The 23,585-nt window shown below is 34.9% G+C and overlaps 2 protein-coding genes and 2 pseudogenes across 3 annotated transcripts; 2 read left to right on the top strand and 2 right to left on the bottom strand.

Annotated features, from left to right (window-relative positions):
* Positions 1 to 6,376: 6,376 nt before the first annotated feature.
* LOC120150268 (protein argonaute 4-like) lies at positions 6,377 to 8,314 on the top strand. Its single transcript, XM_039162961.1, has 5 exons — positions 6,377 to 6,510; positions 6,601 to 6,674; positions 7,759 to 7,853; positions 7,941 to 7,972; positions 8,114 to 8,314. The coding sequence occupies exons 1-5, from the start codon at positions 6,438 to 6,440 to the stop codon at positions 8,251 to 8,253; spliced, it is 414 nt and encodes a 137-aa protein (XP_039018892.1). The 5' UTR covers positions 6,377 to 6,437; the 3' UTR covers positions 8,254 to 8,314.
* Positions 8,315 to 8,891: 577 nt separating this feature from the next.
* On the bottom strand, positions 8,892 to 12,163 carry LOC120150283 (UBP1-associated protein 2A-like). Of its 2 annotated transcripts, none has more exons than XM_039162977.1 (2): positions 10,595 to 12,163; positions 8,892 to 9,889 (listed from the first exon to the last, which is right to left on the bottom strand). In XM_039162977.1, exon 1 carries the CDS (start codon positions 12,074 to 12,076, stop codon positions 10,607 to 10,609), a length of 1,470 nt encoding a protein of 489 aa, XP_039018908.1. In that variant the 5' UTR covers positions 12,077 to 12,163; the 3' UTR covers positions 8,892 to 9,889; positions 10,595 to 10,606. The 2 variants fall into 2 exon arrangements, with proteins under 2 accessions (XP_039018908.1, XP_039018907.1); XM_039162976.1 differs by having other exon boundaries at positions 8,893 to 9,889; positions 10,607 to 12,163.
* A 1,088-nt stretch (positions 12,164 to 13,251) lies between these two features.
* On the bottom strand, positions 13,252 to 16,051 carry LOC120150352 (annotated as a pseudogene).
* A 4,159-nt stretch (positions 16,052 to 20,210) lies between these two features.
* Positions 20,211 to 21,128, top strand: LOC120150593 (annotated as a pseudogene).
* Positions 21,129 to 23,585: the final 2,457 nt, after the last annotated feature.

Below are 23,585 nucleotides of genomic sequence, written 5' to 3'. Positions count from 1 at the left end.
ATAAATCTACTGTAGGTACTAGATGGGTATTTAGGAATAAGCTTGATGAAAGTGGTAATATAGTGAGAAACAAGGCTAGACTTGTTGCTCAAGGGTATACTCAAGAAGAAGGTATATTCTATGATGAAACATACGCTCCCGTAGCTAGGATGAAAGCAATTAGAATGTTATTAGCATTTGAATGTTTTCTTGAATTTAAATTATATCAAATGGATGTTAAAAGTGTATTTTTAAATGGTTTTATAAAAGAAGAAGTGTATGTGGAACAACCTCCTGGTTTTGAAGATTCAAAATTTCTAAATCATGTTCTTAAATTGACAAAAACGCTTTATGGTTTAAAACAAACTCCTAGAGCTTGGTATGAAAGATTGTCAAATTTTTTAATTGAAAAAGGTTTTTCAAAAGGGAAGGTTGACACTACATTGTTTTTAAAGCATAAAGGTAAAGATTTATTAGTAGTTCAAATTTATGTTGATGATATAATTTTTGGTTCTACTAATGATGTTCTTTGCCAAGAATTTTCTAAGCTAATGCAAAGTGAATTCGAGATGAGCATGATGGTGGAGCTCTTATTTTTCTTGGGACTCCAAATCAAGCAAAGAAAAAATGGCATCTTCATCAATCAAGCTAAGTACGTCAAAAATATGCTCAAGAAGTTTGGACTGGAAAATGGGAAACCTCATAACACTCCAATGAGCTCATCAAAAAAGCTTGACATAGATGAAGGAGGTAAATGTGTGGATGTTAAATTATATAGGTCAATGATTGACTCTTTGCTTTATTTAACTGCAAGTAGACCGGACATTAGTGTTTGCTTATGTGTTATATTTCAATCATGTCCTAAAGAATCAAATTTACTAGTTGTTAAGAGAATCTTTAGATACCTTAAGGACACTCCTAGTTTAGGACTTTGGTATCCTAGAGACTCTAGCTTTAGATTGCATGCCTTATCTGATGCGGATTATGGAGGATGCAAATTAGATAGGAAAAGTACCTCTGGTACTTGCCAATTCCTTGAAAATATGTTGATTTCTTGGTTTTCAAAGAAACAAAATTGTGTTGCATTATCTACCACTGAAGCAGAATATATTTCAGTTGATAGTTATTGTGCACAAGTTTTATGGATGAAACAACAACTTTTTGATTATGGAGTTGAAGTAGGTACCATTCTATCAAGTGTGACAATACTAGTGGTATTTGTCTCACTAAAAATCCCATCCAACACTCTAGAACTAAACATATTGAAATTAGACATCACTTCATTAAAGACCATGTCGTTAAGGAAGATGTAGTTCTAAAATTTGTTGATACTTTGCATCAATTAGGAGATATATTTACAAAACCTTTAGACAAAGAAAGATTTTGAACACTTAGGAGAGAATTAGGTTTAACTGACCTATCTTCACTTAGTGTTTAAATTAATTTTAGCACTTTTAAGAATAAATAAAAAATGCTTATAATAATAATAATTTTTTATTGCATTCTTTGCTATTAGTTAGGGGGAGTTTATGATTCTTAGTGAAAATTAATTTTATGTTCAAATGTAGTTTAAGGATTAAATTGATTGATTGAACATGATTAATTTTCAATATATGAGTTGACAAATACCACTAGAGCTTATTAATTTAGCATTTTGAATGTTTAAAACGGATTTTTGACATTTTTGTGCTTAATACATCGATACACTAAACAGTGCATCGATGCATCCTTTTGAATGTGCATCGATACACCATGAAGGTGCACCGATTCACTCCTTGAATGTGCATCGATGCACAAGGCCATGCATCGATGCATCCATCGGGTTTTTGGATAAAAACCCTACTTTTCTCTTTATTTTCTCAAACCCTTAAAACACTCTCAAAACTGACGTTCACCCTCTCTCTCTCTCTCTAATCTCTCCTTTTGCTTCAAATCAACGTAATTTTGATGGATTTCAATCATTCTTCATCTCCTAATCCTGCTTTTATTATCAAATCGTGCAAAACAACATCACATTCCTCTCAATCCGAAATTTTCAAGGTAATATTTCAAAACCTCCGTTTTATTGATTTTTGAACTTAGAACTAGTTTTGATTAGTTCTAGGATGAACATTATATCGGGCATTGATTATATTATGATTCTAAACTAGATTTTACAATCAATTTCGTCAAAAACAAATAATTTTTCAACATTGTCTTTGAATTTTCGAAATAAAAAAAATGATATTTTCAAAAATTATTGTTTTTGATTTAATTGTATTGTTTTCATGAAAACTATATGTATTATGATATTTCTAATGTTATTTTCAAATAGTTTTCAAAATCATGCCCATTAGGATTCGGTTTAGAGAATCTTGAATTATTGCGGACTCAATTGAGTTTTGGGATTGATTATTTTGCATACATGTATTTCAAAATTGCATGTTACTTTTCTAATTCTGTTTCCTAAATCATGTCAAACCCAAAACGCCCTAGGTCATCTTCGAGTCGTTCTAACCGAGCCCCTAATCCTATTCCTCCTCAACCTCAAAATCCAAACCCGAATGACCAAAACATGACCATTATAAGTTCCTGTTTTAATATGCCTAAGCGTCGTAGGGATGAACTCTACCATAGGTATATGAACTCCTTCCAATCTTACAAAATCCGAGAAGAACGTATTCCCTCTGTTCAAGCCATGGTAGACATCAACTTTCAATTCCTATAGACTCTCAAGTCCTGGAAATTTGATAAACTATTTCACCTTAAACCAATTGTCTATCATTAGTTAGTTCGCATTTTCTACTCTAATGCGGTATGTATTCAAAACCAGACTCAATGTTGGACTATAGGAATTAGATCCTACCTTTTAGGACAATATATTCATATTGTCTCCGAGTCTATCGCTAGGCAATTTGGGCTAGATGACAATAGTCTATACAGTGGAAAAGAAACTATGGCATATCCCTATCTTCCTTACGCTAGTGTTAGTACTCTACAATCTCATCACGATCAATTTCTCCATTTGATGATCTCTTGGTGGTTTAGACCATCCGGAGGTAGGTACTCCACTCTTCGTATTAGGGATTTATGGTGGATGTATTGTATCCAACATAATAGAAAAATCAATTTGCCACAAATCATTTTCAGTGAACTAGTAGATACTATAAATGATGTCCCTTCTAAACATGTCGAAACTTTAGTTTATGGGTGTCTACTTAGTAATCTTTTTATCAAACTCAGTCTTAACGTCTCTCTTGACAATCCCATTCCTCTTCAAAACCAAATCAATCTCACCTCCTTGAAGAAAGTTGATTGGAAACAGGATGAGGAAACTGGTCAATGGGTTTATCGACCCTCTAAGCAAACTCCGGGATCGAGTTCTTCACGAGCACCTCCTGCTCCTAACTCCTCTCGTACTCAACCTCCACCGGTACCGGCTGCAGATGATGATCCCGAGCTTCAAGGGCTATTTCAAGATATTAACGATCCCGACAATGCGCCGACACAACAAGAGGATCAAGTGTCTCCATATTTCCGTTCGTTTTTGGAGACATTTGATATACGGTTTGCTTCCATCGAATCTCATTTAACTGCAAACAACGAAGCGGTGAATCATCGCTTAGACACTTTGGAAGCTCAACAAATGGAGTTTCAAAGGGAGATGCTTGCACGTATGGATGCTCTTACTCTTGAGATGCAAGCACGATTTCCTCCTCCTCCCGATACTTCTATGGACGAGTAGACCTTGCTTTGTTTTTGTTTTGGATCAACTTAGAACTTTACTTGTTAAAACATTTTGAATGCTTTTGGATTGTTTTACTTTGTTTGTTGGATGTTTGAATTTGTTTGGATTTATATTTTGGTTGCTTTGGATATTTGAACTTATATATATATATATATATATATATATATATATATATATATATATATATATATATATATATATATATATATATATATATATTTGGTTTGGTTTTCTTTTTGAGCTTAATGATTATTAATTTTTTCATCATTTACATATTTGTTGCATTATGATCAATTTTTACCATTTCACATTTTTATTATGAATATTGATTGGACTAATGGCTAATATCTCTTTTGATTGTTATCTTAGCAGCTTAATCTTTCAATTAATAAATCAATTGGCTAAGTTTTTCAAAACCTTGTTTAAAAATGTTTAGAGTCTTTTTGATTTAACAAAAAGGGGGAGAATATAGTAAGGGGGAGTAAATTAAATTTTCAAAATTGTTTACAAAAATTATGTTAAAAGAAAATCTTAAAATTACTCAAATGTTTTGTTATATCAAAAAGGGAGAGATTGTTGAAAACATTTTGATGTTTCGATATAACAAATTAAGTATAAATGAATTTTAAGATTTTACAAATGATTTTCTAAGTATATTCGATTTAATTACTCGAATATCAAAATATTACTCCAAGTCTTTCAAAGATCAAATTCAATCCTTACTAAAGTGTAAAATTGTGTTTTAATCTTAAAATATTTTTGAAACAATTTTCACAAAGTATTTCGAACAAAAAACAAGCCTAAAATCAATTTTTCAAAAGAGTGTATCGATGCACCAATCCATGCATCGATGCACCATTGAATAAATTGAACATCAAATGCATTTTATGCATCGATGCACATACCATGCATCGATGCACTCAGGTTTGTATGAAAACATCAAATGCATTTTATGCATCGATGCACAAGACATGCATCGATGCACTCAGGCTATTTTGAAACATCGAATGCACTTCATGCATCGATGCACTCTTAGTGCACCGATGCACTAAGGGTCCAACGGTCAAAATATTTGAATTTTATATATAGTGTACCGATGCACTAGACGCTCCCAATTGTTTTATTAATTGTTTTCACACTTAAACGGCTCCATTGACTCCACTAATCATCCCCAACGTCCAGAATCAATTAAAGAAGTATTTAAACAAGCTTAGAAGCCATTGATCAATAACAAGAAATAACAATCAACAAGAATCAAGAGAGAATCAAAGAGAAAGCATCAAACCTCAAGTTTGAGCATTTTCAAACCTATTTCATTCAATATTCATTTTTGCTTTCAAGAACACTTATTGTGCTCAATTGTATTATTCTTGAGTGCTTTTTCTTTGTTTTAGAATTGTGCAAACACATTTTCCTTGTGAGGATTTTCATTAAGTTTGCGAATTTGTAATCTTCTCTTTGAGAAAGAGTGTTCTCAAGAATTAGGGTATATTCTTGAGGGAATTGTAAGGTTATCTCTTTGGCCTCAAAAGAAAGAACAAATTAGTGAATTTGTTGGAAAATCCTTAGTGTGGATATCTAAGGTAATGGATGTAGACTTTGGTTGAGAAAGTAGAACCACTCTAAATCGATGTGCAATTACTTTCAATTTTCTGCAAAACCTTCCACCAAATTTTTAATTGCCAATTCACCCCCTCTTGACCTATTCCGTCGATCGATTAACTCAACAAAACTCGTATGTCATATCATGTAACATATATCATATGTTGCATTTTCACGTAAACATGTAAATCATGTAACATATAATAACATACATTCATTTCTATGTACTATTGCACACATAATAATCACATAACATTTTAGAAGTTACTTCTTACCATAGTAACTCCGTCACTGGCTCATCGCAAGCCAATGTTTGATCAATAACATAAGTTCAATTTAAATTGCACTCACCTTAGCCTTGCTTTGATTCGATCCTAATTCTTTGATTGTTTCGGAACTTGTTTAGGCTCGATATCTACATAAACATAATTTCCGAGACAATTATCAAAAGCCTAAACCTTATAACTTGATATTAATAACTTAGGCTAATTTAATAAACCAAAATTTCATTTTTCCTTTAAGGGTGTATCGATGCACTATGGGTGTATCGGTATCCAAAATAGCTTCGAAATTTCCATGCATCGATGTAACCCTTAATGCATCGATACACCTTCAAAAATTTATCTTAGTGCATCGGTACACACTCATAGTGCATCGATGCACCTGCACAGAATAGACTATTTCATCCGAAAATTATCAACACTTCACCCAAATTTTCATATATAAAATCCTTATTATGCTACTAAATTCATCTATAACAACTTTAACCAATTCCTATCATTTCAACACCTTATAATCTTCCATATTTCATCCAAATTCTTAAGGCTAAGAATCATACCAAATTTTCCATGTTATCCAAACTTAATTCTAACACTTCTAACTTCTTATTCTCATAAATGACAAGTCAAATTCATCCTTCAAATTCATTTAAACTTTCTTATTCAAAATTTCACTTAAAAACCCATTTTCTTTAATCTGTCATAACTCTTTTATCTTTTGATTTTAAGATAGCATTGCTAATGGTAAAATGTCATCTTAAGATGATAGTGATTGGGATAAAGCATCATGTGTAAATGTTTCTATTTGATAGGCTTGTAAATTTCTTGATGAGAAATGGAACCCCAAGTTTATGGTCATCGTTACACAGAAAAACCATCATACGAAGTTTTTCCAGCAAGGATCTCCTGACAATGTCCCACCCGGTAAGGATCGGTCATGATTCAGCATGCTGCCATATTATATTTTGTTATGGTGTTCAAATTAACACCCCCCCCTTTTTCTCTGTTATGCAGGCACTATTATAGACAACAAAATCTGTCATCCAAAGAACAATGACTTCTATCTTTGTGCTCATGCAGGAATGATTATAAGTGTTCAGCGGAACTTTGTTTTGTCGATTAATGATTCTATAGTTATAACTTGTCTTTTTGCCCCATTATTAATTATTAATATGCTTAGAACTTCATTGTTAAAGCCAGTTACTTGGTCTCCTCCTCCGTCAGGATTTGTTAAAGCGAATGTTGACGGCACGATGGATAAGTGGTGGTCGAAGGGTGGCATTGGTGGGATGATTAGAGATGAGAAAGGGGTGATGTTGGGTTCGTTCTCTGAAGGCATTGGATCCGGACCTCCTATTATGGCAGAGTTGATGGCGGTAAAAAGAGGCTTGAATTTATTTTTGGATTTGGGGTTATCGGCAAACCAAAGACTTATTTTGGAAACAGATAGTCTTGTGGAAGTCGATTGGATAAAAAATCCATTAAGTTCCACCCCGATGTTCCTATCCTTAGTAAAATATATTGCAGAGATTGTAGTAGATAAAGGTGTCATTGTGCGTCATGTGGTGAGAGCAGTTAATTGGGAAGCGGATAAATTCGCTAAACTAGGGATTGGTTAAGTGGAGGGGATTTATTTTTTTTTGCTGTCTTGTTTCTAGGGAATTTTTGACGGCTTAGGTTTATATTTAAGTGTGTTACAGGCTGAGCTTATTAGAAGGTTGTTTTGTGTAGGATAATTCTTATGCTTAATTGTAGTACATCTTTGCGCAGTGTTGCAGGGGGCAATGATTTTGGCGTTCTTGTAATCCTTTTGTACTTGTTTCTTATGCAATAAAATTTCTAAGGCACTCTTTTCCTCCTTCTAATTTTCATTAAGTCCTTGTTGCTTGACGGATATGAAGGGGGTTTTTAATGAGACCTTTCTTATTATAAAAAAAAAGAACTTCATTGTTCTTTTTCCACTTTCAAATGTGAATCAAGGCTATGATTTCTGATCTGTTATGAATTTCACATCTACATTTTTTTCTTGATCTATTCAATTGGCTGATTTTACCTTGAAATGTTTCTGTTAAATATCTTTTTGCCGTGATTACATTGCTAGTATCTTTTTTGACGTGTTTTAGATTTTTGTAATGTTCTTTTCCTTTTTTTCTGATTTGTGTTGCTTTCCAGGGAACCACAAAGCCTACTCATTATCATGTTCTGTTAGATCAGATTGGGTTTTCGGCCGATGATCTCCAGGAACTTGTTCATTCTCTGTCATATGTGTGAGTGTATAATCATGTATTGTAATTGATTCTCCAATGTTTTTATCCATAATCAATATCAAATTTCTTATAATCTGTCGATTGCAGGTATCAAAGGAGCACCACTGCCATATCTGTAGATAAGAGTTCTGTTCTGGCTTTTGGTTCCTAGTGTTTGTGATGGTTTTCATTTACTTGTTTGATATTATAATCCTTTTTTTCAGATGTGTTTCAGATCTTTTATCGGAATTGCAAATATGACAATGCCATTTTTGTTGCAGTTGCTTCAATTTGCTACTCACATTTGGCAGCCTCACAGGTGGGGACATTCATAAAGTTCGAAGATCCTCATAGACATCGTCAAGCCATGGTGGGGTCACCGCACCCGGAGCTGTTCCTGTCTCTCAGTTGCCTAGGTTGAAGGAGAACGTCTGCAACTCTATGTTCTTCTGCTGAGGGAGCAATGAGCTCCACGTTTTGTGTAGATGTTTGGTTTTTACCAAACGAACGGTTTTATGCATGTTTGTAAGTTAAAAGTAGGGTTTTATCCCTGAATGTGATGATGTTGCAACTGTTGTTTGAAACATCATCCGTTTTGTGTATGAAACTTGGGGGGGGGGGGGTGTCCCTACTGCATCTAGGATTGTGAATGTATGTTTGACTAGCACCTGTTCAATGGTTATCGGTAACTTGCTGTTTCTATGCTATGGAATGTGGCTGATTGTTTCACTTGTTCAATATGAAGTTATAGTTGAAAAGTTGAGCGGAGAACCCTAACGAAAATAAGTGCATTTGGAGTTCATATTATTAAATTGAAACTTGAGGCTGTAGAATTAGTAGGGTTCAGGTTTAAAATCTTATGAGAATCATTTCATGAAGTTCAGATTTTATTTACCACCAAGAGTGTTTTGTCGTTGTATTTGATTTTTTCAAAATCGTTTGAACAGTTGCAAGTTAATTCCAAAACTTGCAATGATGAATCACAATCTTTAAGAGCATATTTTACTACTCAGTTACATATTTTACAACTGATAGTCACCAACACGGACTACCATATCAAACTTTGGAGGAAGATGCTTATGTCTTGCCTGCCACCATCAACAAAAATTTCCCAATTTCTACTAAGACAGGAGAGGAGGTTTCAATGTCCAGTGGCGATATCCTAACAATATATTTCATATGTTTTTATGACAGATAAACAGCAGGTTATTATGCAAAATAAATAAATAATATCCAGGACCAACATCTCAAAACACCAACACAACTGATTCCATCACAAAAGAATATGTTGATGAACACAAAGGCACCATTTCACAACACCATTTACTCCCATTGTAAGGCAAAGGTTCTTAACCAATGAAACACATACAGATGTTTCATACAGAGGGTAAGGGAGTAGGGGTCAGCATATAGCTGGAAATGCTTCTGTTAAGGGTTACGTTAAGCACGAAAGCAGCAGTCAGGGACCATGTAGCCTTTGTACCTGCAATTCCAAAATCTCATCTTGCCCAATATGGGTAGTTAATGACTTCATAAGCTAACTGGTTGCACCGGAAAGAAACCGAACAAGCTAACAACATTCCATGCAAATTATACAATACCATCATCATTAAATCTACAAAACCACAATTCAAGAAAATGTAATAATGACCCCAAAATGTTGCCAATAAAACTAAATTAAGAACTTTCTTATTCACATAGGAAAACATTATCCATCAGTCAGTTTAAGTTCAAAAAAGAAAGCAGTACGGAAAAAGGCATTGTTTGATTCACTTGAAAATATGAAAAAGGCATAGTAGCATCTGCATGAAATCCTCAGCACTTTTCAAGAAACAGATATTTGAACTGAAACGGTACACCTTTTTAAAAACATGTGAAGGTGAGAGTACAAAAACTAAAATGAAAGTGAAAATACAGGTTTAAAATTTCTGATCTTTATAGTAGACAAACAATAACAACTTTTGGGTACAAATTTAAAGACCACGTTTGCATGAGTGCCCGGAACTTCAGAATCACCATAGTTGAAAATTAAATCATTGATTCATCTATGAGAGTATCTGCACAATGAATAAGAAAGCAAAAAAAAAAAGACAAGTTTAAAAAATGAGATATTTATGAAAAAATATGAACTTAAGTTTCATACCTTTGGCAAAAACAAATAAGATTTTGTGTTAATAAAGTTTAACCAACTAAAATTTGAAGGACAGCAATGCAAGAATACAAAATGAAGTTCAATAAACAATATTAAGTGGGATGAAAGCAAGAAGAAAGTTCCATTATAATTTTAGAAAGAAGGAAACAAAAAATTCAAATAAATCTTAAAAGATATATGGATAGTTAAAAAAATTGTTACAAGGCCTTTGCATAGAAAAGAAAAGAAAAGCTCAGACTCGGTAACATCCTAACTCTTAAGAAGTCCACCCTTTCTTCAAGAGTTAAAAATTAACCTCGTAAAACTAACAATGAGAAGTATTAACTTAAAGTTAAAGTATACTACGAAGCAAGTTATTCCTCAACACTTCAGTCTTGTTGAGACTTAAAAAGTAACTAAAATAAAATTTGTACCACTCATTTATATGCAATTCTTTTTCAGCTTTGAAACAAAGGTGATCCTGAACACTATCCACACTGTGAGATCATGATTAGCATCATATAGCACATTTCACTCATAAGAATCAAATTCACATTTGATAGATCTAATATGCAGAAAGATCATGCAAATAAAACAATGATGAAGTAAGAAAAATATTATATCCAGATACCTTAGGCCTCACCTAATGTCCCATGTAGGGTGCACCACCACCGGGGTGATTCCTACCAGCACCACCCTGACCCATCTGAGGGTTTTGATACCCACCTTGCACTCCATAGCCTCCAGCAACCTGATTCCCATACCCTGGAGCAGGTGCCCCTTGGTTGACAGGGGCACCACCAAACCCTCCAAGGAGATTACCAAGCCCTAAGCCTCCCTGGCCAGAAAGCAATGCATTCAAAGCCTGTCCAAGCGCTGGGTTTAAAGCAGGTACAGCAGCAGCAGGGTTAAACCCATGAGCAGCAACTCCAGGGCTGAACCCCACTGCAGTAGGCCCAGACGGAGCCATCAAATGACCAGTCTGAGATCCAGCAGATGAATACTTTCCCTTCTTAGCATGATGGTAATGAGACTGAATCTGATGTGCTCCTTTCTGATGCTGGTGGAACTGCTGATGATGCCCACCAGAAGTGCCTCCATTACCACCTTTAGTCAATTTCGGTCCATCAATGGCTTTTTGGCAATGCAAAACATGACCTTCAAAATTCTTATGAGGCTCCTCTAATGCTTTCATGGCACTCTCAACCGACCTGTATACAAAAAAGGCAAACCCCTTTGGTTTCCCTGTCTGCTTATCAAGCCCCAATGGACCTTCCTCAATTTCCCCATACTGTTTAAAAAAATAAAGCAACTTCCCTGGGTCCAAATCAGCTGACACATTGCTAACAAAAATCTTCCTTTGAGTATACTCGGAAGCAGACGGAGCAGTCGGAGGTGGTGCCGGAACCGGCCCTTGCGAAGCCAACTGGCAAGAAGTCGTTCTATTCCCAATCTTCTTCTGGGGCTGTTTCAAAGCCCGGCGTGCCCCGCTCCGATGCTTAAATAGAATAAAAGCATAACCTTTTGATTTTCCAGAAACCCTATCGGTAACAGCTTTGCAATCTTCAATTTCCCCATATTTAGAGAACTCAGCGGTGAGGGTTTCAGCAGTGGTATCCCAACTTAACCCATGAACGAAGATCTTCCTGTGGGCCGGGTCTGCATCCGCGAATTCCCGAACTGACGAGATAAATTCTGGGTGTTTATCAACCGCTTTCTTGATAAGGGTAATCAATTGATCTTTCCCGAATGGCTCTAGAAGTTTCTCGAACGGCTCGTCGTCCAATTCCTTTTCTTGATCCGTTCCCTTCTTGGGCCCATTTTGAATGGCGGCGTTAGAGGAACCGATTAGGGTTTGGTTTGGAGTTTCTTCGTCTTCTTCATCCTCTTCTTCATCATCGTCTTCTTCAACTTCTTCTTCTACTTCTACTTCCAATTCTAGTTCCTCTTCGACTTCCTGTAGTTGCTGCTCCTCGTCTAATTTCGGGTTCGGATCTTCATTGGGTAAATATTGGGGCTGTTGTTGCTGCTCTTGTTCTTGAATTGATTGAGGATCCGGAGTCGTTTCGGTGGGTTGGGTTTCAGATGATCGTTGCTTTCGCTTTTTCGCCATTGATGAAAATATTAAAGAAAAAAAATTTAGGGTTTTCAATTGGAGTTCTGTCGTAAGGAATTGCTAGGGTTTGGAAGATGACGGAGTCTATCAATATATATTCAGTTTCGAATTCCAGCTGTAATATCTGACTTTTTATATATAAAAAATACTCAAATTGTATATTTTTCTCATTTAGATATTTATTTATTTTTTCATTTAATTATTAAAATTTTTCTGTTAATTTGAATGTTATTTTAAATACCTCTATCATAACTGTTAAATGACATAATTATAATTTTCAAAACTTTTATTTTTCATTTTTTTATTAAAAAAAACATCTTTTAAATATTTTCCCCAAACCCGCGTGCCTTTTCCCTTCCCCCCCCCCCTGCGGAAACCAAGTCTGAGACCTCCGATTTAGGCCGACTGACGATCTTCATAGTATTCTACATGTGGTGCAATCCTTGTCATTTTTGTTACGGTGACCGTTGTCTTTCTCAACAAATATCTATCATTGTTTTTCAACAAAAGGAATCAGCACAATAGATTTGTCACCAACAGTGACATTTTTATTATCACGTCTCTTCTTATCAGTGTGTGTGATTCTGGAAAGCAGCTGCTACACAACTATAACATGCTCTCTTATGCAGTGAATTCCTTCATACTCCCTGTCGTCGGAGTTCACTTCAATATGACCAATCTATTTAAAAAACTCACAATTGTTAATTATCACTACACTGGCAGCATCCTTTCATTATTACTCAACATGAAAGACAATTACAACCTTATAATAATCAATACTCTTATTACTAAATGTAAAGCTCCTCCTAACTCTTCTTCTTCTTCTTTGTATTACAAGTATGTCACTCTTCAGCTCTTTTGTTTTATAGCTGGATCACTTGGGTGTATTTTGTTTTATTTTCTAATTGTCAAGTTAGATTTTCATTACTTGGTTAACTGCAATTAACAACTAAATGATCAAAATTGAATGAACCGCGATAACGTAAAGGATGAAAATCAATTTTTTTTAAACTAATGACCAAAATCAAACAGACCAAACCAAAATCATAAGAGACCACTTGTATAGTTTACCCTATCAAATTTAAGTTGATAAGCAAAGATGATAATTTAACAACGAAACCTTGCACAAATAATCTATAAATTAAATAAAAAGAAGATTACATTTCAGGAACAAACATAAAGCTCAGTATTAACGCGTCTCATAAAACGAACACAACAAAATAGGTGGTTATGTGCAAGAAAATAAGATCTACAAACTTCTAAGTCAAATAGCAAAAATAATTTTATCAGTCCGCAAAGTAGTAACTGGAAACTGCTCCAAAATTAAATTTTGATGTTAAAGTAATCTGGATCAGAATGATGTAATCGCACGTATCCATCCTCGCCACCGCTTGAGAAACTACAACTCACAAAATACATGGAATGACATTAGACAACATGGTGAGATACTATATTAATGATACAATAGATCTAGTAGGATATACCCTTCATAAAATGCAAATAATATGCAAAGAAAACTTTTAAAATATTATTTGCATCATACCTCTTCCCATCTGGGTTAAAAGCCAATGCATTTATAGGCCCAAAATGCCCTTTCACACCTCCAATTTCCTCTTTAAGTATCTATAAGGCAGCCAAACATTATGGTAAAGTGGGAAATTGCAAAATAACACATCTTCCCCTTCCGTAGAAACCTTATTCAAACAAAATTACCTTGTCATAGAATTTAGCTTCAAACTTCCCGGCACGATGATCCGTAGTTGTGACAGCTGATGCATCGTGGCCACCACCAAGCACCACCTTGAAGAACACCAGGCAATCAGAAGAAATATTAAAAAGATGTACCCCATAAAGCAACAAGAAAGATTGCCGAGTGCTGAATGCTGATTATGAAATCAATTCTCCACCCTCACAGCATTGCCAAATAAACCTACTATCATGCAAATGCATGCACTCTTTGATATATAATAACAGTCTATCAAACATTTGCATTTGACCGTCAAAACCATCAATGTTGCAAGGCTTGAGGTGCATTACAATATCAGACTTCTTCAGCATTGTCTTACGAGTACCAGCAGTTTTACATAAAATGTTTGAAGACCCTGAAGTTACCAGTTACAAAATAAATGGGATACCAAACTTCCAGAAATTAGAAAAAGGAAAGCCAGATTTCTATTCCCTAATGCAGAAAATTAAGGAGAACAGACCAATTAAGGACAAATAAAATTAGCATAAAAGTTATGCAGCTTTTATTAAATACTTACATGGTCAAGAAGTGGAGACATTGCAACAGCGTTGGCCGGACGTTCAGTACCATATGTCTTGATAAGAGTCAATGTTCTTGTGTCCAATAGCTGAACATTCACAGAAAAAAATGAAGATTGATGAAGAGAAAGTCAACCGTAAGCAATCTGAGCCCTGAGGTTTCCATAAACTAGTCACAAATACTTAAGGGGTTAATAAGATGCATCACCTTGGCAGATTTATCCAGGGAACCGGTAAGGAAATGCGAACCATCTGCAGCTTTTGTGAGTGATGTTATCGTCTTCTTGTGGCCAGATTCCTTGTCAGACTCCCTAAGCAGTTTTCCGGTCTGCAGGATAGATCGGAAATATCAACCCAAAAGATCGGACACTTCCCATTGAATCAACGGAACTTACAAACAAGGGGAAAACATGGCTGAGGATAGTTAAGGATAATTCAGATAATAGGAAGACATGTAACTTTAAGCCTATTGAGAAAGGAGAGCCAAAACCGGTTATTACATCAGAAGTCTTCCAATGTTGAAGCCAAAAAGATTTAAGTGAGAAAATATTGTAAAGCAATTACCCCCCCCCCAAAAAAAAAAAAACCCACACACAAACAAAGAAACCCAACAAAATATATGGAAATATATCTCCACATAAATTGCAATTTACCTCAGAATCCCATATACGAATTACAGCATCTTCTCCAGCACTAATGATAGTCCTATTGAGGGGACCCCAAACAGCTCTATTTATTCTTCCTTGAGGGCCCTTGATGACAAGCACCGATTCCTCAGACTCTGTATGATTATGTGACAATGTAATGAATCAGAGTTTATACATCAAACACATCAACGGACTTGAAGCATGATTTTGTAAAAAAACCCAGCAAGATTAAACTACAATGCCAAACATTTACAAATACATTCTACATCAACAAAGTAATTTCATCCATTACTGCCTACTCTACCACCGCCTAATTGTATTCAAACTTAAAGCAAACCAATTGTATTGGACCGATAACACAATAAAGGAACAATAACTTTTTAATTATGAAAAGCAGACGTATTGAAAAGGGGAAGAATTTTAAGCCTACGTTAGGTTGGGTCTTTAGCAATGCGTTTAAGATGGATAGCGGAAGTCAATTCCATGAACGGATCCGTAGTAATGACAGCCAGTTTATCCCCTACGGAAAACTCCACCGACCTCGCAGGTGAACCAAAATTAAATGTATATAATTGAGTTCCCGTCTGAACATTCCAAAGCTTCGCCGTTTGATCAGCGCTTCCGGTTAAAAGCCTCATTGAATCCCCTAAACATTTGAAAAATTAAAAAAAATGAATTTTCTATTTTAATTTCAATTTCAAAAGTTTCAACTTCTATATATATATATAAAACAATAGAAAAGCGAATTACTTGAGACATCGCAAGTCCAAACAGCGCCGTTATGGCCACGGTAAGTGCCGAGACGCTCGCCGTTGTCGGCGAACCAAACGGTGGGAGTGTGATCCTTCGCACATGAAAATAAAATATCCCCATCTCTGTTGTACTTGAGAAACGTCAATGGCCTTTCATGACCTTTCATCAAAATCGGCCTCATCTTTTCTCTTCTTCCTTCAGAAAAATAAAATAAAAATCGTCTCAACTTCTCTAACTTTCTCACTCGGAATTAGGATTCCCAGCTTTTGCTGTATTTTCTTTTGTTTGGAATTTCTTTTAGAGACGGTCATGGCGGCGGCCACTCTTTTAGTTAATAAATATTAGAATAAATTACATATTTAATGCCTAAACTATTACTTTTATTTTGTTTTGGTAACTAAACTTTATTGTTTTAACTCATGCCCAACATTTAATTTATGTTTCAATTTGATACCCGACCGTTAAAATATAAATCATTGACATGATATTTTTAATTTTTTATGATGACAAAAAATTATCTTATGGTGACACGTCAATGTCATCGTTAAGTTTTTAACACCACAGTATCAAATTGAAACCTAAAATAAATGTTAGGTGTGATTTAAAAAAATAAAATTTAGATATTAAAATGAATTAAAAATAATAATTTAGATAATACATGTGTAGTTTACTTTAAATATTGGACCCTTTTCACAGCTACCCATTTAAATGTTCACTTGGGATCTTAGCCCAATAGTATTTTAAAAGTATATTTATATAAATTTATTTGACAAATTAGAAGTGAAGTGATATATAATTTTTATGAATTCCTACAAATCACCTTCTTGTATATTTATTTTTTAAAAAGAGATGAGATTCGTTTACATTATGTAAAAAAATTTTAGTTTTACTCCGTTATAGGATTATTAGATGTAAAAATAAATGATTGATATTATCACTAGAAAATGAGAATATATTCAATGAGAAAAATAATGGTAAACTATACAAATGGTCACTAAAGTTTGAGTAAATATTCGTTTTCCCTAATAAACTTTCAAAAGTAATAAATTGGTCACTAACATTACTGATTTGTAATAAAATGGTGACTTTGTCATTATCCCGTTAAATTGATAATGTGGCAATGTTAACAAAAAAAACACTTAAACTACTGCTAAAACTTCATATACGTCCTTAAACAATGAATTTATATCTAATTTATCCTAAAGATTTCTAATTTTCAGTTTTTTTAAATACCCACCACCACTACGTATTCCTCCCCTCCCCGCCTCTCCCAACTCATCAGCTCCCAAACCCAACCATCTCTGCATAATAATCTGGTGGCCTAAGAAATGCAACCCTATTGACTGAAACTTGTCAAACGCTAACAATGTCCCCATCGTGGAGCCTTGACGACCTTATTCCTCGACACCCCGATCTGTGTCATGACCAATTCAATGTCCCTAGGCTCAACCCGAGTCTCATCAATTTCTTCCTCTTCCTCATCGGCAATAATATTGCATGAGGTCATTCAATAGCGAAACAACGAACATTGATTATCATAGGATACAAAGGTGCAAAGATTGCTTTGGGGTGGGGGAGAAGAAAATAAGGTTAGTTGTGATGCGGAAAATTATGATATAATCAAGCATTCAATTTTTCGCATGACAAAACTAACAAGGGTAGAAACTTGACTTGCTCTTACAAATGCAAAGAGAATTGAAGGATGAAGTCAAAGGTTATATTTACCTGCTCTTGCTTGATCCAGGAAGCTTTATTAGTGATTCAATGCCAGCTACATGGATAAAATCATACAAGAGTATATAATGGTCACGATACATCATTATTGGTGTGATTCTGCTTCGCACAGCTATTTTTCGCAATAGTGATTTCAGACACCTTCACTATTTCGCTATCCGGCCTCTTTTTGAATCCCTAAGATGCACATCAACATCACCATTAAATTTTGGGTAAATTATGCGAATAGTTCCTTTTGTTTAGGGTCTAACCGAATTTGGTCATCAAATTAAAAATTAAGAGTAAATGATCTCTCACATTATCGGTATGTCCAGTTTAAGTCCCTCTCCTATTAATTTTCGTTAACCTCATTTTGTTTAAGTCCCTAACATGTTTGAGAGACTAAATTTGAACGGGAGTTGATGACTGATAGACTAAAATCGAACGAATTGATAACATTAGGGAATAAAATCGAACGGATCGATAAAGTTAGAGACTAAAATCGAACGGATCGATAACGTTAGAGATTATTTCCCCTTAATTTTTAAATTGGTGTTCAAAGTCGGTCAAACCGAAAACATAGGGGACTATTAGCATAGTTTACCTTTAAATTTTTAATGGTTGATGACTAAAATAAAGGCGAATTTCCAAAAAAATCACCCATTTAATCATTATTTTCCTGTCAGACACCATTTCGACTTTATTTCCCGATCTAACACCCTTTGTAGGAAGGTGCGACCCCTGCACCGCGCCTTAGGCTGATGTAGCGCCACATGTGGTAAGGTGCGGCCCCTGCTCCGTGCCTTATGCTGACATGGTGACACACTGGGTAAGGCGCGGTGCATGGGTCGTGTCTTTGCTTTAATTTCAGACCATTCACACCCCTTTTCCACCCATATAAATACCTCAATTCTCAATCATTTTCATCACACCAAATCCTCTCAACTTCTCTCAAATCCTCTCAACATAAGGTATATTTTATTATATTTAATATTTTATTAGTATTTTATTTAATTATTTTAATATTTTATTTAATTAATTTTTTTGCAGTTATAAAATAGAAGGTGATATGCTTCGTTTGGATGGAAATCATATATCGAGTCATAATGCTGATACGGTAACATTTTTACATTTTAATTTAATTTAAATTATAAATAACAATTTATTTATTTAATGTATGATTATTAGTTTATAAATTATTATTTTTTAATTATTAATATTTTAGGAGAACAACCATATATTAGATCCTTTTATTAGGAACCTTAAGTTAGCGATACCTACCCGTGTCTGGCCGTATTTAGTCGAGGCTGGATTCGATCACATAGCTAGATATGAAGGCCATTATAAGATAGAACCAAACCTGATTTATGCATTAGTGGAGCGGTGGAGGCCGGAGACCCACACATTCCATCTTCCGTGCGGAGAGTGCACGATTACGCTTGAGGATGTTTCTATGCACTTGGGGATTCCGATGGATGGAGATGTGATTTTAGGAATGGCAATGTGATTTTAGGAATGGCGCACGGTAATTGGACTACTTTGTGCCAGGATTATCTAGGAAGTGTTCCGTAAAATTTTAACGGTGGTCGGATACCGTTAAATTGGTTAGATGCCACTTTTCAGAATTTGAGTGAGGAGGCCTCAGAGGATCAAGTTAAAATGTATGCACGGGCATGCATAGTGCAGGTGATAGGAGGGTTATTGATGCCAGACAAATCGTGCAACCAAGTTCACTGTATGTGGTTGCGACATTTTGGCGACTTTCATCTGGTCGGATCACTGAGGTTAGGCTCAGTAGTTTTGGCATTCCTGTACAGGGAGATGTGTCGAGCGACTGACTGCAGAAAAAATGCTATTGGCAGATGTCTCCTTCTGCTGCAGTCTTGGGCATGGTATCGTTTGCCCTTTTTATATCTTATTGTGAAGAACCTGTTCGTATTTCCGCTACTATTGAGGTAATTACAAAACTAATTTCGTATATTAATCATTTTATTCAGTGTATAATAAAAAAATTCTTGAATAGGTGGTCTATTGACAGAAAATATCATCGAGATCTACATGATGAATTAGAAATAATCAGGCTGCTAATCGATCAGAAGGCTGTCACAGAGGTATGCATTTTAATGTTTAAAAATTGATTTTGTATTATAGTTATATAATTAGATTATTATTTTGATAAGAATTATATATATTTGTTTTAGTTCGAATGGGTTATATATTTTAATGATGATGTGAGGATGTGCATCCTACCTGAGTTGAGGGGTCCATTGTAATACCCCAATCTAGGGGTTAAAAATTTCTTATGATATTAATAAAAATAGTCTGACTAAAATATTGGGTCAATAAGGAATTTTGAGAAAAATTAAGGACTAAGTATAATTTTACCCTTCTTTGAGTTTAGTTGATTTTAAAATTTATGTGGTTTACTTAAGTTTTATTTGATATGATTTTATTATTATTATTAAAATAATCTTGAAAGATGGTGAACCACCACATAAAGATATTTTGGTGGACACTTGTGTTTTATTTTAATCAAGGTGTCAGACTAATAATCAAGAAAGACAAACTAGCAATAATGCATAAAATTAGGTAGATATAACATCTTAAAAAAACCACACAATACACGTATATTGAAATCGAAAGACCTGTTTCGATTTTCTTATTCATTTTTCCAAACCGATCATCTTTGTATATGTTCGTCTCTCTCACTCCCACTCTGACTTCATCAAAGTTTCCAAAGCTATCGAAAATGAAACGACCAGGATTTGTTACCCCAAAACAGGCCAAACCAGGGCTACGGAACTCAAGAAGGACTCGAACTGAAGAGTTTCAAGCTGGGTCTCCACTGGTTTTGCTTAGATCAATCGAGTTTATTGAAAGTTAGTCTCTCATGGTCTCTCTTCTTCGTGCTTGCCGTCGGATCTCCTATCTTTTCGCACTTCCTACTTTTGTGCTCCGATTGTGTTAAGCAGCATCAAAGACCCTACAATGCGTTGCTACAGTTATCTCTTTCGTCTTTCGCGGCTATTTCTTTTGTTAGTTTGTCTTCTTGGGCTCGGAAATATGGAACCAGGAAGTTCCTGTTCTAGGATAAACTGTATGATGTTAGTGATATGGTTCGAAGAGGATAAGCAGAGGAGCTTCAGAAATCAATGAAACTCCTTTGTGTATTTGTCCTCCTTTGTTTTGCTCTTGAGAGTGCATACATAATTTGGTGGTACGCGACTGGACCGAGCCAAATCCCCTACTTTGGTAACATGATAGTGAGCGACACCATTGCGTGTGTATTACAGCTGATGTCATGGCTTTATCGAACATCCATTTTCATCCTAGTTTGCATCTTTTATCAACTTACATGTCATCTGGAAATACTCTGACTGGAAGACTTTGCTCAAGTTTTTCAAAAGGAAACTAAAGTGAGTTCAATCTTGGTTGAACATATCAGGATAAGAAGAAATCTTCGGATCATAAGCCACCAGTTTCGCTTATTTCTTTTGTTGTCACTGGTCTTGGTCACTGCAAGTCAGTTCTTTGCTTTGCTCTTGACAGCCCGAACCACTACCTCTGTCAATATCTACGAGGTTGGAGAACTTGCGAGTTTATGCACCTATCAACTGTTCGTGCTCCTTGTTCTGCTGCTGTTTTCAAGGTTCTTCCAAGCTTTCATATAAAAAAATACGAGCCGAGGTGAGGGTAGACACCGGTGTGTCCTTGGATCTAACGACAAGTTGAGAGTCGTCGCATGGTGGCACCGTTTCAGTTTCCCGGAGTCTCTCGAACCGATCGTCTTTATAAACTTGGAACATGGGATATGAAGGGACGAACACCTTGGATATTTCTGGGAACAATTTGAAGCCATTTTGGAGAAGAAGATGATGAATTCTAAATCTCAAGAAAGAGCCTTCGTACACAGCTTCTACAACATTTCAGCAAATCACGTGGGTTGTTACTATAAAATAAATGAGATTGAAATATGGGGAAATGGAGTTATGATTCCAACAGGGAAATCACGTGGATGGTGACTTAAAAAAATAAAGTGAAAATCGCATCATGAGTCCTCAAGGATTGGTAAGAACTTGGCCTTGTCTCATAGTTTCCTTTAGTTTTAATTTATGGCTCAATAGTGCAAATTAATTCGGTTCAGCCCCTAATTTTAATGATTAATTATTAAAGTAACCCCAAATGTATTTGATTATACTAATTGGGTTTCCAAATTATTATTTAAATTCTAATAAGTTATCTTTATGGCGAGGAAAATTATTTGGATACGAGTTAATAATTTTGATGGTCTGGATCGAGAGAAAAATATTGGAAGTTGAATCAAAGATCAAGGACGTTCGAATGAAATTTAAATGGTCGACCAGTATGGCACGAAAAATCGAGGTAATACATTACTACCTTTTCATGCTTTATGGAACATGTTGGTATTGGTAAATGCATAAATGGAAATGTTTGGTCTCATATGTGTAATTAATGAAGTTCTACACACGATTAGAATACAGTAAAAAAAATTCGGTAAATGAATATGGCTCAGATGACTGATATAAGAAATGGATGGATTGTTAGAATTAAATTATGAGTTCTGTGATTAGTGATAAAGGTATTATCATGGATTTGTAGCATATAATCAAAGGTTAAATGTTAAAGGTACTTGGATGAGAAATTATAAGAATACTCTGGTAGGGTAAAATTATGAAAATACCCTTATGTTGTAAGATGACAATAATTGTTCCTAGAAATTGGTTAATAACTCTGAAAAGACATATTGATCCGATAAAATTAAAGATGTGCAAAAGAAATGCTAGTTTTGCTTAGAAATTTTGGATAACTGGTTTTAACCCCAAAAGGGTTTGTACAAGATACTAGAAGTGTGTTGAGGAATCATTTCGAGATCAAAGAATGTTCGGGAAAGCAATTAACCATTGGATATTTAAAGTATAATTATTTTCGTTAAGAGTTAATACCGAAATTATCTGGTTAAAAAATTATGAAAATGCCATTGAGAGGTAAAAATAGTCCAAGTTGACTCTGAATGAGGAAGTAACATGATAATTTATTTTTAAACCGATAAATTACTGATTTGATTGTTGAGATCCTATTTTTGTATGGAAAATTCCTGATAATCCGTTAGTAACATCTGAGAAGGCATTTAACCTGGAAATCTCCGACTTGAGTAAGTACATGAAGAATAATAATTTATCGATGGTGATATTTTATAGGAATAGTTCGAAGAGACTGACGTAAATGATAAGTTTGAATTAAATAATAAGACCGGACGGAAAGAAGGAAACAATTGAAATATTCTAAATATATAAGATGACCAAAATACCCCTGTAATGGAAATGATTAAAGAATATCACCAAGCCAGGAATGAATGGTTATCCTCAAGCATTGAAATGAATAGAAGATCATTGAGCATAAAAAGGACCAAAATACCCTTTATGTCCTAGACTAAGTAAATGTCTTGGATTATTTAAGAAATTCAAATAAACATGGATGTTGTACTGCTCTTAAATATTATGGAACACAACTTAAGCCGGTCAAACAATGCTAGTGCTATATCAGTACTTGAATGACATATGTACCACTTGAATGTTAGTTCGTCTTTCCAATTTTGTATTGATAATAATTATGGAAGTACTCAACTCAGCTCAACGCTAGAGCGCATTCGATATTAAGCAGTGGATATTCGTGAGATAAATCAATCACGAATACCAAAACGATTTTAGTATATGACCAAAGTGAATTGAACGGAAGTACAACATGTATCCGAAACTCAGAAGTGTCTGATTTACTCTGGAAAACTCTGAAGTAACCGGGATAACATTAATTGTTAAATGAACCATGGAACCTTAATGACGGAGAATTTAGTAAGTAATTGGATAAGTCTGGAAATACAATAAACTTGTATGATGTACAATCCCTATGGTTATGAACTAAGAATCAAATACGTCATCAATTCTTGATATTGTAGTAATGTGGAAAGAAAATAAAGATTATAAGGATGCTTGTTCTATTCTTTAAGGTATATTTAGCGATGATTCTGAAGATGACTTATGGACAAGAATTGTTGGTATTATAGAGTAAATACCAGAAAAGGCAATGAATTGATCAGTCGACAAGCATCA

Source organism: Hibiscus syriacus, unplaced genomic scaffold (assembly GCF_006381635.1).
Source record: "Hibiscus syriacus cultivar Baekdansim isolate YM2019G1 unplaced genomic scaffold, ASM638163v2 tig00111022_pilon, whole genome shotgun sequence".
Taxonomy (NCBI): domain Eukaryota; kingdom Viridiplantae; phylum Streptophyta; class Magnoliopsida; order Malvales; family Malvaceae; genus Hibiscus; species Hibiscus syriacus.
Note: the sequence above shows the minus strand (reverse complement) of the source record. Positions and strands in the feature narration are given on the sequence as shown.